Raw genomic sequence first — 16,518 nt, 5'->3', positions numbered from 1 at the left:
TGTACCACAGTTTGATTATCCATTCACCTTTTGAGGGGCATTTTGGTCGCTTCCAGTTTCTGGCACTTATGAAAGCTGCTGTAAACACTCATGTGCAGGTTTTTGTATGGATATAGTTTTCAACTCATTTGTGTAAATATTTAGGAGTGTGATTGCTGGATCATATGGTAATACTATATTTAGCTTTGTAAGAAACTGCAAAACTATCTTTTAAAGTGACTGTACCATTTTGCATTTGCACCAACAAAGAATGAGAGTTCTTTGTTGCTCCACATTCTTGTCAGTATTTGGTATTGTCAGTTTTTTTTTTTCATTCTAATAGATTGTAGTGGTGTCTCTGTTTTAATTTGTGGTTCCTAATGATATATGATGTTGAGCATCATTTTATATGCTTATTTGCCATCTTCTGTCTTCTTTGGTGAGGTATCTGTTCAGATCTTTTGTCCAGTTTTAAATTCGGTTATCTTTTTATTGTTGGGTTGCCAGAGTTACATATTCTCGATACCTGGTCCTTTATCAGATATATGATTTGCAAATATTTTCTCCCATTCCATGGGTTGTCTTTTCACTTTCTTTTTTTTTAAAAATAAATTTATTTATTTGTTTGTTTTTATTTTTGGCTGTGTTGGGTTTTCTTTGCTGCGCGTGGGCTTTCTCTAGTTGCAGCGAGCGGGGGCTACTCTTCGTTGCGGTGTGCGGCCTTCTCATTGCGGTAGCTTCTCTTGTTGTGGAGCACGGGCTCTAGGTGCGCGGGCTTCAGTTGTTGTGGCGCACGGGCTTAGTTGCTCCGCGGCATGTGGGATCTTCCCGGACCAGGGCTCAAACCCGTGTCCCCTGCATTGGCAGGCAGATTCTTAACCACTGCGCCACCAGGGAAGCCCCGTCTTTTCACTTTCTTGATGGTATCATTTGCAGTACAAAAGTTAATTTTGTGTAGTCACATGGTTTTATCTCCTAGTCACTTGCATTCTTATTGTTTGTAGAATGTGCAGGTGCAGAGACGAAAGAAAGCAAGAGGAAGGGCAGTAGAAACAGCAAGGAGATGAGAGATGACTGTGGAGAGGCAATGAAACAAGGCATGGGTGGAGCAGTGGAAAGAGTAAAGAGGATCTGAGTAAAGGTTGCACCTCTTGCTGTGGTAGTATTGGACCTATGTTCCCAGAATGGATTCTGTTTGCTTTGTAGCCCAACAGATATGCTTGGTTCACTATCAGAATCCTGCACCCGCTTCTAGTGCAGTCTTCAGAATGAGGCTATCAGGGCAGGGGTCTTGCCTCTTAGTACTCTCATTCCTAGGTAGCTTCTCCGTATTTTCTCTGAGAAAGGTACGTAAATGTAAAAGGAGTTTTTGAGGTCCCTCCATAGAAAATACCAGTGATCAATGTTCCTCAAGGGCAGGGATTCTGTTTCACTTGTCTTTTCATCTCTCAGAACCTAATACAAAACCTGGCACACAGACTTGCAATAAATGTTTGTTCAAAGAGTGATAGAGGTGGGAGACAATGGATAGGGCCAGAGAGGGAGGCTTATTATTGGCTGCGGAGGATGTTTGAATGCAAGGAGTCTCAGGCAGCCCCCGCTCGGAAAAAAAGTGTCTCTGATGACAACAAGGGAAGCAACTAAATAAATTCTGATTCCCACTGTACACAGGAGCTGATGGCTCCCGAGATAGATGCGGGGACTCCAGAACCCTCTGCGGAGTGAAGAGACTAAGCCGGTGTCACATTTGAGCTGTGTTCTTAGCGGGAGGGGGAAGGGGAGGAGAAAAGCGACCAGGAGGAGGCGGAGCCTCCGGGCCAGCATCAGCTTAGTGGAGGCTGGAAAGGCTCTCCTCTTTCCCCTCCCCTGTTGCCTCCACCTGGCTCCTCCCCGTGTTCGCCAAGCTCCCCTCCCCCCTTCCCCAAGGACAATCTGCAAGGAAGACCGGGCGGAGGAGAGCTAAGACTGTAAGGCAAGAGGGGCCCTTGGGTAAAGAGCGAGGGGGAAAGCTGAGAGCGAGGTGGGAATGAACGTGCTGGGAGGAGGCGGTGGGGAGAACAGAAAGGAGCAGAAGGGAAAAAAAGAGGTGGCATAGCATCAGAAGAAGGAGCTGAGGCGGGGGATGGGTGAAGAATCCTGGCCCCTTCGCTCGGCTTGCACGCACTGCCCCTTTGCCTGGAAATCACGGATGGGTGGGTGGTATTCGGACCTAGTGGCCCTCGGCTGCCCGACTCCTACCCTGGCACTCGTCCAGCTCAAATCAGTGCACCTAGAATGCTGCCACTCCAGTATTTCTCTCTCCCGCGTGCTTATCTCCGCACCTGTGATTTTATATATAGGTTTTAACATATCTGTTTCTACGTGTGTCACTGTTGATCTGTTTATTCATGAATCCGCTTGCATATCTGTGACTGGTGCTTCTATAACATAGAGGTGCAGAAGAAGAATTTGAGCTGTATTTTGCCGGTCCGCACTCCTAACCTTCCCCGTTTATGATGAATTCTCTCCCTCACTGAAGCCTCTGTGGGTGGAAGATCCCTGTATGGGTTTCTGCCAGTGATGAGCTCCCAGAGTGGCTGAGAAGAAAAAAACTCAGGGAAAAAGGGATCAGCATAGTACTCACATGTTTTGTTCTCTTCTTTCCAAAATTTTGCCTTCCTATTTGCAACCACTTAGTCTTTCTTTTTTTTGAGAACTGCAGAAATTTGCACAGGAACACTCTGGTTAAATAGGAGAGTGTTTCTATCTATGTGTGTTTGTATTCCTCTCACTGTTTGTCACTATCTTCTTTCTTAGGTCCTATTTGTATCTGTATGTGTTAGAAGTAAGGGGATATAGAAGTACATCTGTATCCAAGCATATTTTAAAATTTTTCTATATTTGTGTGCATTTCCTGTTGTTTGTCAGTTCACTAGTGCTTTCGATAAGAGTTTATTGAACTCCTGTTCTTATGTGCATAGACTTCTTTAGGCTTTGGTAGGCCGTGGGAGAGTTTAAAAAATGAACATGATCCACCCGCCCCCCCCCCAAGGAGTTTTCAGTCTAGTTGGGGAAATGACTTTAGCAATCATTAGTCCAGGTGTCTGCAAACTTTTTCGGTTAAAGGCCAGATAGTAAATGTTTTAGGCTTTGCAGGCTATCAGGTCTCTGTCACAATAATCTCTTCTGCACAAAAGCAGCCATAGATAATATGCAAAACAATGTGAGTGGTATGAGCACTGAAATCTGGAGTTCATATAATTTTCACATGTCATGGAATTGTTTTTTCCACCACTTAAAATGTAAAGACTTTTCTTAGTTTGCTGCCATACAAAAACATTAGAAGGGCTTGATTTGGCCCATGGGCTGCAGTTTGCTGACTCCTTATCTAGTCCAACCTTTCCAGTAAGTAAGAAGCAATTAAACTATCACATAAAGTAGTAATTAAGTGCTAAGTGAATGATCTGGTTTCAGACAATATGTGATTAGAGGAGGTCCAGAAAGAAGCCCTCCTTGACCTGTGGTAATCAGTGAGGGCTTAATAGGTTTAACAGGGATGTGACTAGGACGGGCCTTAAATAATGGAGTAGGATATTGATCTGTGGAAAGAACCAGGGTGGCCTTCCGGACAAGTGATGCAGTGTGCACAGGCACAAAAGTGGGGAGGAACAAAGAAATGTTCAGGTGATAACGGAGCAGAGAATTCATGGGAGCAAAGGTTGAAACTCTAGGCAAGAGTTAGATCATGGAAGTTTGAATGCCGACCCAAAAAGTTTGGGTTTATCTGTCAGCACTGATTATATGTAGCATGTCTGTGAATCTGTGTTTGTTAACAGCACTATGTGTGTTTCTGTATGTTTTTCTTCATGAGTGTCTCATTGCATGTATTTTATTGGCATGTGTGTGGATCTGTATGTGGATGTGACCTATGTCTTTATCAGCAGCTACCCTGATTGCCCTGGGTTCACAGCAGAAACATGAGCTGTATTTAAAGGTCATCAGCTCCTGTTGGTGTGAATGAATCCTCCCTCCACCGAGGCCTCAGGGGCCTATGACCTTCCCATGGAGGTTTATTTTGTGTCTCAAATAGAGTGGAGAAGGGAAGCACAAGCAGAGGGAGACCAGCTATTGTAATAAGCAATTCAGGTGGAAAGAGGCAGTGAGGACAGAAAGGAAGAGAAGGATAAGGGAAGATAATAAGAAGGAAGAATAATAGGGTTTGGTAACCGTTTTGATTCTGAGAGTAAAGAGGAGATAAATTTTAAAAATAACAGATTTTAGCCCAGATAACTGGGAGAGTGATGATTCCATTGGCATTTTTATGGATACAAAAGTAGGTCTTTTGTTTTCCTTTGAGAGAGAGAAGACCTAAAGACAAAAATATGAAGGTGTTCACATGTCACGTGTACATATCTGTGTATATGTGGCAGTGATTTTGTGTTACTTTTCCCATTTGATAGTATTTAGTGTGAGGAACAAGGCCTGAAGATAAAGGATCAAGAGATGGTTAGGAGGCAGAGACCCTGAGAGGGATGGGAAAAGCCAGAGCAAGTCCCTAACCATTCCTGAGCCTGAACCATTATTTTGCCCGAGCTCCAATGTGCCTCTATACCTCAAACTCCTGTTCTAGCTTAGCCCAATTCCATCACACCCGACCCTAATCTGCACCATAACCCACCCTGCCCTTGCTTTTCTGCTTCCACTTTGCTAGTTTTCAGTGCCCCAAGCCTCATCTGATTCCTATCCGCTGCAACAGCCCTTCCCTTCATTAAAAGGGAGGAATCTTTGAGGCTAACTTAACTTTTTCCTTTCTCATTTCTGTTCAGTTGCCCACCCTTCTCCTTGACCTTAGCTCATTCTCCAAATAGGCTCCAATTGGGGTGGGAGGGATTAGCGAGTACTTTTGCAGTCTTGGGCTTGATTTCTGTGACATTTCAGCTTGTCACTCTGTGGGGTGTGGCTCTCTTCTGGAGGAAGTCCAAAGATCCCAGGCTGCAAAGCTCAGACTCAGTGCAGCGGGAGAGCCTGACTGAGGTGGCTGTAGCCAGTCTAACAGAGCCATCATCCCCTGAGCTCATAGCACCTTGATCCCGCTGTGTCTTAACTGGCCATTCTCTTGAATTCTAGAGTGGATCATGACCCATGAAGAGCACCATGCAGCCAAAACCCTTGGGGCTGGCAAAGCCATCGCCGTGTTAACCTCCGGTGGCGATGCCCAAGGTAAGGAGGAGGGCCCAGCTTGGGGGGAGACGAAAGCCGTGGCTTGGAGGCTGCCTTGAGTTTCCTCACTTCCCTAGCCTGTAGAACAGAACTATCCTCCTGAAGATCCTCCTGCTGTAGATTCACACTGGAACCTTGGGCTTCCCTAAAACTCTGTCAGGTCTAAGTCCACAAGTGCTTTTGGATTTCATTTGCTCCACTTTTATTTACTTAAGTCTCCATAAATCATCTTTCCAAGTTTCTCTGAAGATTTGGGACCATTTGGTCCTTTGGTACCTAGAAAACTGGTGTTTTCTCAAGAAACATTGGAAAGAAATAGACTAAAGAGATAAAATTGTTGAGGGGGCGGTAGGTGGATTCACTTCAAGTACGTTGGAAATGATGGGGAAAGGAGGAGATTTGGCATTGGTATTTGGTGGGCCCTAGTGAATCTTCAGGTACCAGTTCTGACGTCTGCAGAGCTCCTGCACTGTCCAGGGTTAGGTGCCTCACTCTTACAGCACAGTTCCTTCTACTAGGCACACTTCTGCGTCATTCTGTCATTCTCTGGCCTTTCTTCCCCTTCCATTCCTTTAACCCTTGAACAGATGGAACAGCAGCAGTTAATCAGTACATATCCAAGGGGGTGAGGCAGAAAGCAAAGCCAGAGAGAACCGTCTCTGGGTTGAGTCCAAGAAACCTAGGAGTCAGAAATATCAGGTATATGGAAAGATGAAGTGGCAGATAGGGGATGTGGTGTTTTTTTCCTCAATTTATTATTTATTTATTTTTACTGTTTTCCCGCTTTGATGTACGTTCTTGTATATCGTAATTTGTGATGTGTTGAAGAGAGGCAGAATTTCTTTGAAAGGGATACTAGGACATGGAGACTGTGATGAGAAAAAGAGAGAAAGAAGGGGATCTCAGCTAGCCTCCCCTTCCCTCTGCTCCACTCTCCCTAGGCTTTCCTAGACTTTGTGTCAAGCACCCACTTTGTATAGTGCCCTGTCCTGTGTGTTGTGGAGAAGTTGATTTCCTTCGGGAACTTTAATGAGGAAAGATATCATACATTACTAGAATTCTTACGTAAGGCACATAAATAAAAATAATCAAGTGTGTCTTAACCAAGTAGAATCCACTTACGTAATGAAATGATAGGCGTTGGTTGGATTAACCAGGGAAAAGTTCATGAAAAAGATAGATTTCAAGAAACTGAACTCTTCATTTAAGTAAAGTGCTTAGAATAGTACATGATGCAATAAATGCATTACTAATTAAATAAAAAGTGAATTGTTGAGCATCTGCTGTGTGCCAAACAGGATGGTAGGCACTAAGGCTACATCAGTGGAAAAGTCACACACCATCTTTGCTCTTATGATCCTTCTTATTAATATATTAGTTAAGCGAGACTTTAAGTATATTTTAAACTAATGTTTATAACTGTGATATGTATTATGAACAGGAGAACGCTCTAATGAGGAGACAGGAAGGAGGGCACAGAGGCCTGAGTTTAGGAATAGGAGCCAGGTTAGGAATGCAGAGCCCTCCTTGAGGCTGTAGACACTGCTGCCCTGGCTTCTGTTGCTTCTCTCTCCTCTCCTGCAAAGAATCCCATGCCAATAATGAGTTCTTCAACAGGAACTCTGAGTGTTGATCCTAAAGCCTTGGTAGGATGGCCTGTGGAATTGGATTGTCAGGTTAGGGGAAGTGAGAGCCTGCTAAAAACTCCAGATGGAGCACACAGAGTTCTGCATTTATGAAAAAGTAGAGCTTCCTGGAAAGGGAAAGAGGCTAAAAAAAAAAAAAAGGTCTAAGATTTAATGTGGGTCCAAGAGCAGCAGAGCCCTCTCAGCTTCTGATCCTAAGCAGAGAGACCCTCTTATTCTAGAGATGCCCATCACCCACTTTAAGGGAAGGATCGTCTTCTGTGGAGGCAGGGGCTATTGATAAGCTCATTTCTGGAGGGCCCAACTGGACTGATGCCTATGGGATTCTGTGACAGGCACAGTGTACCCAGGGAAACACCCCACTGTGAATCCCCATAACATCACAGGTGCATGTCAGTAGGGACTGAGAGCGGTAGAGGATGGAATTCTAGGGAGGAAGGAAGCAAAACAGAAAACTCAAAGTAGGGCTGAGAGGTCCCAACTGAGAGAGCAGCTCAAATGCATAAGTGACCTTCCTGGAGATGGGTTTGAGGGGCCCTAGTTCTCATAGGGAAAGGGCACAGAAAGGTTTTTCCCTAGAGGCTGTGGGACACATGGGAAAGTGAGTTTGGGCTCTGTAAGATCAAGAGGGGCCTCAGCTCTGTCATTCCCTGAACTTAGCAAGGCTAGTAACCTCTTAAAGTAGAAGAGTGGCCAGGAATCAGACATCCTGAACTCAGAAACTGGGCTGATTAGATACCAAATCCTAACTCCCTTTCCAGCCCAGAAGTGGTCCAGTCCTCTTAAAACCATGCTACATTTGGCCTTATGAAACCGGCATATTCTGCTGGAGAGGACCACAGTCATCTACTCTATCCCTCTGTCTCCAGACAGGCAGTCCATTCCAAATGCATGTTTATCCTATTTTTAAAGGTTCATAGGAGGAGGATTCTATTCCCTCTCTGGATTGCTGTTGTAGGATTTACAATTTTTAATTGCATGTCCATCAGAAAGTATAATTCACATCTAACAAACATTTGCTCCTCATGTCCTTTATTTCTTATTTAATGTTCAGTTAGGGTAGAAAGAAACTTTTCAGCAAAAAGGTAGTGACCAAGTCATACATTGTTTCTTCTTCTATCTCATGTCATAGGGGCCCATCACCCCTAGTTCTCCCTAAAGCCTCTTCCCAACAGGCTGTAATTGGAGACTCCAAAGTATGTGCGTCTGATGCTCTCCAGAGCCCCTCCTGGCTGTACCCAGAGTACCCACTGGATGGTGCCTGTAATCTTATCCTTCATCTTGCTTCTAATAAGTCAGACAGCTGCTCATAGAGGGTTATTTAGGGCAACATGGAGCAGCCAAAGACTGGCCTGGGACCAGAAGAGGCCAGTGATGTTAAGTAGGAGAGCCCAAAGAATTCCTGGGGGGGCTTCCCTGGTGGCGCAGTGGTTGGGGGTCCGCCTCCCGATGCAGGGGACACGGGTTCGTGCCCCGGTCCGGGAAGATCCCACATGCCGCGGAGTGGCTGGGCCCGTGAGCCATGGCCACTGAGCCTGCGCGTCCGGAGCCTGTGCTCCGCAGCAGGAGAGGCCACAACAGTGAGAGGCCCGCGAACTGCAAAAAAAAAAAAAAAAAAAAAAAAAAAAAGAATTGCTGGGACTTTCTAGTGTAAGCTATCTATACAGCCCAGTCTGTGATTTCTAGGGAACTAGGGGTTTGAGACACAGGCACAGAGGCACAAAAGGGGTCCTAAAACTTGATTTCTAGGGAAACACTCAGATATCCAATTCAGAGGCAGGAAGGATGACCTCTGGAGGTTGATACGGTTGAAGTGAGAAGGCAGAGGGAGGAGAAAAGAGAATCTTCTTATGGGATTTCTCTTCTGCCCAATGGATTTGGATATTTCCTGTCCACCATCTGTTGTTTGCTTTACACTTAAAACCTTTTAAGTGATTTGTTTTCCTTAAATGTTTTCTCCCCTACTCTTGCTCACATCCAGAGCAGGAAACAGCATTCCAGCCTATATGTTTCAGAAGGTTTTTTCCTTACTTCTTAAGATTACAGATATATACTCCGGGACTCCAGGTATCCGAAAGAGAATTCCATAGGCCTTGTGAAAGTCTAGAAAATAAATAAACAAACAATAGTTTCGTATCTGTTCTGATCTTTTTGAGTTTATTCATCTTCCCTAAAGCACTGATGGCTTTGTGTTGACTCTAACCTTTTCATACACACAGGCTTTTCCTAAAGCTTCTGAGAAGCCCCCTTCCTTTACAGATTTTTGTTTTGATTCGTTTAAGTCCTTCAATTAGACTTCTAGACTTCATGGGGCTTTGCCTTAGTGATGTCATAAGTAAGTTTTCTTTTTTTTTTTTTAACATCTTTATTGGAGTATAATTGCTTTACAATGGTGTGTTAGTTTCTGCTTTATAACAAAGTGAATCAGCTATACATATACATATATCCCCATATCCCCTCCCTCTTGCGTCTCCCTCCCATCCTCCCTATCCCACCCCGCTAGGTCATCACAAAGCACGGAGCTGATCTCCCTGTGCTATGTGGCTGCTTCCCACTAGCTATCTATTTTACGTTTAGTAGTGTATATATGTCCATGCCACTCTCTTCACTTCGTCCCAGCTTACCCTTCCCCCTCCCTGTGTCCTCAAGTCCATTCTCTATGTCTGCGTCTTTATTCCTGTCCTGACCCTAGGTTCTTCAGAACCTTCTTTTTTTCTTTTCTAAGATTCCATATATATGTGTTAGCATACAGTATCTGTTTTTCTCTTTCTGACTTACGTCACTCTGTATGAGGTAAGTTTTGACATCATTGCTCACCAATGACCTCTTGTTGGCAAGCCCAACCTTCTCGTCCTCACCTTAGATCAATTATCAGAAGCATTTGGCAATGTTCCCACTTCTTGAAACTGTCTCCTTTGGCTTCCAAGACATTGCTAAGTCCTGGTTCTCCTCTTGCCTTTCTTGCTAGTTAATTTTCATCATGGAACCCCTGTTAGTTTTCATCATGTTAGTTTTAGTTTTAGTTTAGTGTTAGTTAGTGTTAGTGTTAGTTTTCATCATGGAACTCCTCTTTCTCTGCCCATTCCTTCAATGTTGGTTTTCCTCAGGGTTCCATTCCTTGCCCTTTTCCCTTCTAATTTTACATATTTTCTTGAGACAGTCTCTTCCAAGTCCACATCGATGTTCCACAAGAACTTCAAACTCAACAGATCCAAATATAAATATCACCCCCACCCCTACCTTCCCGAACCAAAAGCCGCCTCTGCTCAGTTAACTGCACCACCGTTTTCCCCGTGGCCTAAGCCAGTCACGGGACATCTCCTCCTTCCTCTCCAACACCTTGAAATCTAATCACATGGCCGATTAGATGGAAGTCCTGTTGCTTCTGTTTCCTAGGCACCTCTTGTCCAGTATCTCTGTTTTGTCCTAAATGCCACTCTCCCAGTCTAGGCCCTCATTGTTTTTGTCTAGGCTGCCATCTAACCCTAGTGTCACCTCTTTCATTCTGTCTTTCACATTGCTGCCAGAGTGATCTTTCTGATACCTAAATCTCATCATGTCCCACCGCTCTCAAAGTTCTTCAAAGATTCTCTGTTGCTTGCAACTTTTTTTTAAGGTTACAGACCCCTTTAAGAATCAAGTGAGGGACTTCCCTGGTGGTCCAGTGGTTAAGACTCCATACTTCTACTGAAGGGGCTGCAGGTTTGATCCCAGGTCCGGCGGGGAACTAGGATCCCGCATGCCATGCGGTGCAGCCAAAAAAAAAAAAAAAAAGAATCAAATGAAAGTTGTGGACCTTCTCCCAAAAGAAATGCCTGTGCCCACAAAGATTTTCATATAGTTTCATGGGGTTCATGGATTCCCTGAAACTATCACCCATGGATCCCCAGTCAAGCCCTGGCCTTCAGAATAAAAGCCAGACTTCCTCGCTGGGCACACAGGTGCCTGCCCATCTGTGTAGCTTCATCTCGCCATCATTTTACATTTCATTCTTTAGAATACTGAATTTCCTAAGGTTATTTCTTGACCCTCAACCTTTATTTGTGCTATTCCTCCTGTCTATAACACGCTCCCCAAATTCATCCACCTAGCAAAAAGATTTGAAAGGAAATTATCCTTTAGGCCTCAGGACAAATGCTGTGTTTTCTGTATCACCTTCCCCGGCTTCCTCCTGGCAGCGTAGATGTTCCTTTTCCTTGTCCCCCCTGCACTTTGTACAAATCCCCTCCATATGGATCCAATTTGGAATAACACTATAATTCTTCCCAAGTCTTGAGGACCATTCCTGAGTCCTTTATCTTTGTATCCCCAGACTCTCTATCATTCCGTGATGCATACCCAGTGCCTACATAGTGTCAGGAGCATGAGAGGTATTTAATAAATATTTGTTCAGTAAGTGAATGAACCTTCAATTTAATTTGGAGCTTGTCGCCATGTAATACCAACCTTTGTCAGCCTGCAAGCACACCAACCCCCCAAACAGACATTCTGGTCTTTTTGATTCTATTCCATTCCAGATAGCTTTGGATAATGCAGTAGTTTGTCATGGATTTTAGTCTGCTGCTGCAGACTTTTCCAGTTACTGACTTCTCTAGTGCTCACTGGTATATGATATTTCCCCAGGCAGGGTTAAGGACCCTATGAATAGATTTTAGATTGAAACAAAAAATGTGTAATGTATACAGGGGTATCTGAGGGAGGGTGATTAAAGTGGTTCACAGGAAGCTGATCCATCGCAGCATCGCCTCCTCACATTACAAGGTAAGACAGGGTTGCCAGGATCAAGACCCAGGAACGTCTCACCAGTGAGGCTGTGCTGAGCACAGTAAGCAGTGGCATCGTTTCTACTGTGGAGGTCTTCACAACCATGTGTTGTGTGTTGAGACAGGTCAGCTCCTCCCCATACTCTTGGGAGAGAGTTCTTGTCATTGAGTAGCTACTAGGAGAAGGATGGTACTCACATGGGAAAAGGAGGAAAGGCTCTCCTCTCTGTTTCATCCCTAATTGTTTCTCCCAGTGGAAAATTGGCAGTGTGATTTGTAAGTTCCTCATACACATGTTACACACAGGGTCACAGGAGAAGATCAGTGCGGGAGAAGGAGAGCATAGAGTCTCCACAAATTCTGTCTGCACACTCGGTCACAACCTCTTCTGGTAGTTTGGGAGCCAGAGAATCTCAGTGTGTGGTGCACACTGGAACATACACCAACTCAATGACACTAAAAAGCTGTGTGTGTGTGTGGAGACTGGGGGAATCCGCCGGCCAGTAATTGTTGTGCTCAAGAACAGCTTGTGAATGGTCAGGTCACTGAGCCCAGAGAGCCATGTCTTTGTCCTGAAAAGCCTATACAAGCTGGATACCTAGATTCAATGCAGAAGGCAAGGAAAAGCCTTGTACAGACATTGGGATTAGCATGGAGGTCAGCAGTGTTGGTTGAGACATTTAGGATTTGGATTAAAAGCTGAGCTCGTCCCAGCTCTGTGACCTCGACCTCTTTGAACTTCAGTTTCCAAATCTGTAGAATGGAGGCAACTCCAGAGCTGTGGATAGGATTAAATGAGTTGGCGATCGACAAGCATCTAGCAGCATCTAGCCCCACAATAAGCATTCAGGATTATTATCCCCCAGATTGCCCTGGCAAGGAAAGGTCTTAGGAAAGATGGGGTTTGGGGGGGGAGGGGAGAGGAATGGAGGTAACTTGTGCTATATTAACATTGAATGAAGTAATTCAGCTTTAGTGGTGAGGCCAGAAGAATTGGATGAGAGGATTCTAGATTCAGAGAAAAGCCTTAGAAAAGGACTGTCTCAGATCCTAGAGTCCAGGGCTGCGTTTCTTAGGATAACCTCTCTCTGACACTTTCCTCCTTGCAGGTATGAATGCTGCTGTCAGGGCTGTGGTTCGAGTTGGCATCTATACTGGTGCCCGTGTCTTCTTTGTCCATGAGGTTGGTTCTCTGCTCTGCTCCCCATTATTCTTTCTCTGGTTTCTCCTCCCCCTCCCCACCCTCTTTCCTTACCTCCCAGTTACGTTGCTGTGTCTGGTTAGTCTTGGTTCCCTGTCTTCACAAGTCACCCCTCCCCACTCGGGGCTCCAGTAATGACGGTGGGTCCCAGGGATCTGCAGGCTGGGTCCTCGTGTTGCCTATTTGATTTAAAGTAAGAAGTAGCTCTGTCCTCCCTTTACTTCCCCCAAGAGAAGGTGAAATGCATTAGTATTTCACAGCAAATTCAATACATCCAGAGACAGAGCCCTAGGAGGGACAGAGCCCTAGAGTCCCACTGTGTTTCTGCAGTTTGCCTTACTTTCTGAGGTTCTAAGTCCTCTTTGGTTCCCTCCTCTCCTTTTCCTCTCATCCTTTATCCACTCTTCTTTCCATAAGGTCTGTCTGCCTTTCTTCTCTCAAACGTTATAGTCTCTTATCTTTTCAAGTCACATTTATCTCCCTTTCTCCTTCCAACGTACCCTTCTTTTCTTCCTCCATTTTTGGTTATCAAAACCATCTGTCATCTAGTTCCCCTGGGAGGAAATGGGATGAACCAAAAATAAGAGGAATCAAGATCAAATATTAGGAAGAGCATTCTGATGTTTAGAGAATGAGAGAAACTAGAAGAGGGTATTGAAAAAGCTGACGTCTCCTTCCTTGGACTGTGTTATTCTCAGGAGCACCCAGGCGTCAGTAATGGGAGGCGGAATGGGTGACTTGATTCTCAGAGAACCTCTTCCCAGGGACTTGGTCTTAATCCTGGGGGTTTGGGGGAAGCCTAACAGAGGCTGAATGGGTGTAATGTACCCCACAGGGTTATCAAGGCCTGGTGGATGGTGGAGATAACATCAGGGAAGCCACCTGGGAGAGTGTTTCGATGATGCTTCAGCTGGTATGTTCCAGAGGATTCCTGTCCCGTGTTTGTCCTGTTCTTGTCTCACCCCTACTTGGATTGGGGCTCGTGGTTTCCTGAATTCCCTGCCATGCGGTTTGATAAGAAGGGATTCTGTGACCAGAGAGGGGCTATGTTTGTCCTTTACTCTTTACATTTGAAAACATCACCCTGGTTTCCTGGGGCGGGATGAGGATTGGGGGTGTGATCACAGGACACTTTGCTCTTTATAGAAAGGTCAGAGGCAAGACTTGAGGAGCTGGCACGTAACAGGTCCTACTCACAGGGAAGGTCAGGCCCTGAAAATAACCTCACCAGAGGACTGGAGCCAGAGCCAGAGTAGAGCTGAAGTTTGCCAGTCCTCATGTGATGGCGATGAGGTGACCTGATACCAGACCTTTTAAGGAAGGAAGGAACCGAGAGAGCGTTTTAGAGTTTAAAGAAGAATCTAAGATGATTTCTTAGAAGAATCTAAGAAGAATCTAAGATGAATCTAAGATGTATCCACAGCCCTTTTTGCTACTTTCTCTACGTCATTCTATACTCATCTTCTGATTTACTGAAAAATCTGCACATTACATTTGTATCCTCATTCTTTACCTCAATCCCCTAAAAAAAAATCCATGGGAAGAAATTTAATGAGCAGCACTTTGTGAAGGTTTTATACAGGCAATGGTGCCTTCATAAAGCGGTCTGAGAATGAGCCAGGATTCTCCATCAATACCCCTGAAGTCATGGATGCCAGGAGTTCATATGATTTGTGAAAACCCTAAGTGTACTTTCCTCTCTTGGGGTGTCTACAAGCTCCTGGGGATTTAGGGCTTTCCATATTCAGAGCAGTTTTTCCTGTGAATGCCTGGGTCTTGTGGCTCCTCCCACTAGCACACAGATCCCCAGGCGCAAAGGGGAAAGGATTAGCGGTGCCTTGTCCCTGTTGAAGTCACTGCTGCTGCTTCTTACACGTCTAAGATGGGAAAGATGGAGATTATTTCAGAAGCCTACAGATACGTGTGTATTCCTAATTCTCTTTAGGACAGTCACAGTGACAAAGCCTTCAGTGGAATGGGCCCATCTTAGCAGTCTTCTAAGAAGTGTAGCAGAACATGGGAATGACCCTGTGATACTTCAGCCAGCACCATCTCGCCTTCCTTTAGAAGGGGCCAGAAACAGAACAAAGCAAAACAAAAACCAACTCAGTGAACTACAAGGAGGTTAAAAACAGGGAGAGCTCTGGGTAGGCCCATGCAAACCAAGCTGAAAATTAAGATAAAGTGAACAATCTTGAATGCAGTCAGAGGAGTTAGGCAGGTGAAGTAGAAACGTGTCTGAGGCAATCAGGACTCGCATGTCTTCTATTAATGGCTAAGCTTGTACAGTCACGTACCCTCAGACAACAGAGTTAAACGTCAGTATTCGTGACTCCGGAATTTGAAACTCATGTGAACTTCATTCATCCTTTTCATGAAGAATAAAACTTTAAAACCACACACACACGAAAGAAGGGGCCAGTGACTGTTCAGGATGTCGGGGGACTTCCTAGGGAGCCACGTGGTGATGCCAGCCCATCACAGCGTTGGGATAGGGCAATCTTAGCGTGTTGAGCCCAAATTTGGCCGCATCACCTGGGGAGCTGACTCCCACCTCTTCCCCAAAGGGAGGCACGGTGATTGGAAGCGCCCGGTGCAAGGACTTTCGGGAACGAGAGGGCCGGCTCCGAGCTGCCCACAACCTGGTGAAGCGCGGGATCACCAACCTGTGCGTCATTGGGGGTGACGGCAGCCTCACCGGGGCCGACACCTTCCGCTCTGAGTGGAGTGACTTGTTGAGCGACCTCCAGAAATCAGGTGAGACGTTGCTCTCGTGAGTGTGGTTTCTGCGTATGGGCACACACACCCGCCTTTCCCTCCCATGGAAGAAAATTGTTGCCCAGACACAGAGGGCCATCTTTGCCCTCTTTTATCTGCCATTGTCAACAGCTGCCATTGGCTGCAGCCCCTTTCCTCTCCAGTCACCTGCTCCCTAGCATGCCAGGGACCTCACCCAGTGCCTCCTGCTTTGCTTCCCCTTGTCAGGTAAGATCACAGCGGAGGAGGCTGCAAAGTCCAGGTACCTGAACATTGTGGGTCTGGTTGGCTCAATTGACAACGACTTTTGCGGCACTGACATGACCATTGGCACTGACTCTGCCCTGCACCGGATCATAGAGATTGTAGATGCCATCACCACTACCGCTCAGAGGTGAGGGCCCAGTGGAAGGAGGCGTGGGAGGGTGGTGCTGGGACAGACCAACCAGCTGGGGACTAGAGAAGATGAAAGTGCTTGAGCTATGGCGACTACAGTGACCAGTTTTCTGGGACCAGAACATTGTTTTTAACTAAAAATTATCCCTAGAGCACTGAATTGCACTGCCCTATAGATGCCATAAGACTTGCCTCTGGCCACTATCTACCCACTGTCCAAATGTGTCGCTCTGAGGTCTTTAATACCTGTGGGGTCTCCTAAATGATTAACAATGATTTGTCTAAATGATTTGTCTCCAGACTGAGACAAATCCAGGGAGCCCCAAACCTCTCCAACCGTGTCACAGAGATAGTAGTGGCCATTACGCCGCTGCTCAGAAGGGCAGGGACTCGGGAAGCAGTGCAGGAGAACGGGAGGGCGGGGCGGGTGACAGTCTCCTGCAGGTTGGTCCTGGAGGATTCAAGGTTAGTGGAGTCCTCCCTCCGATTCTTGTCCCTTCGCTCCTTCCCTTCCCAGGCCCCCTCCTTCCCAGGCACAGAGCCTCAGTACTGTCACCTTTTTCTGTGGTGTTTTCTC

The 16,518-nt window shown here is 45.7% G+C and overlaps 1 protein-coding gene across 4 annotated transcripts in view; it reads left to right on the top strand.

Moving 5' to 3' along the window:
- The window catches only part of PFKM (phosphofructokinase, muscle), a 44,141-nt gene that overhangs the window by 16,369 nt on the left and 11,254 nt on the right, over window positions 1-16,518 (top strand). For 3 of the 4 annotated variants that reach the window (XM_079936774.1, XM_079936776.1, XM_079936775.1), the window contains exons 2-6: window positions 5,086-5,178; window positions 12,697-12,770; window positions 13,624-13,701; window positions 15,356-15,545; window positions 15,774-15,939. In XM_079936774.1, coding sequence (XP_079792900.1) covers window positions 5,094-5,178; window positions 12,697-12,770; window positions 13,624-13,701; window positions 15,356-15,545; window positions 15,774-15,939 — 593 coding nt within the window. In that variant the 5' untranslated portion in view covers window positions 5,086-5,093. Of the gene's footprint in view, window positions 1-1,901; window positions 1,947-5,085; window positions 5,179-12,696; window positions 12,771-13,623; window positions 13,702-15,355; window positions 15,546-15,773; window positions 15,940-16,518 lie in introns of those variants that run through there. The other variant, XM_079936773.1, reaches the window with a different exon arrangement.

This window comes from Stenella coeruleoalba, assembly GCF_951394435.1.
Source record: "Stenella coeruleoalba genome assembly, chromosome: 11".
Classification (NCBI taxonomy): Eukaryota; Metazoa; Chordata; class Mammalia; order Artiodactyla; family Delphinidae; genus Stenella; species Stenella coeruleoalba.
The sequence above is the reverse complement of the archived record's forward strand: the minus strand, read 5'-3'. Positions and strand labels throughout refer to the sequence as shown.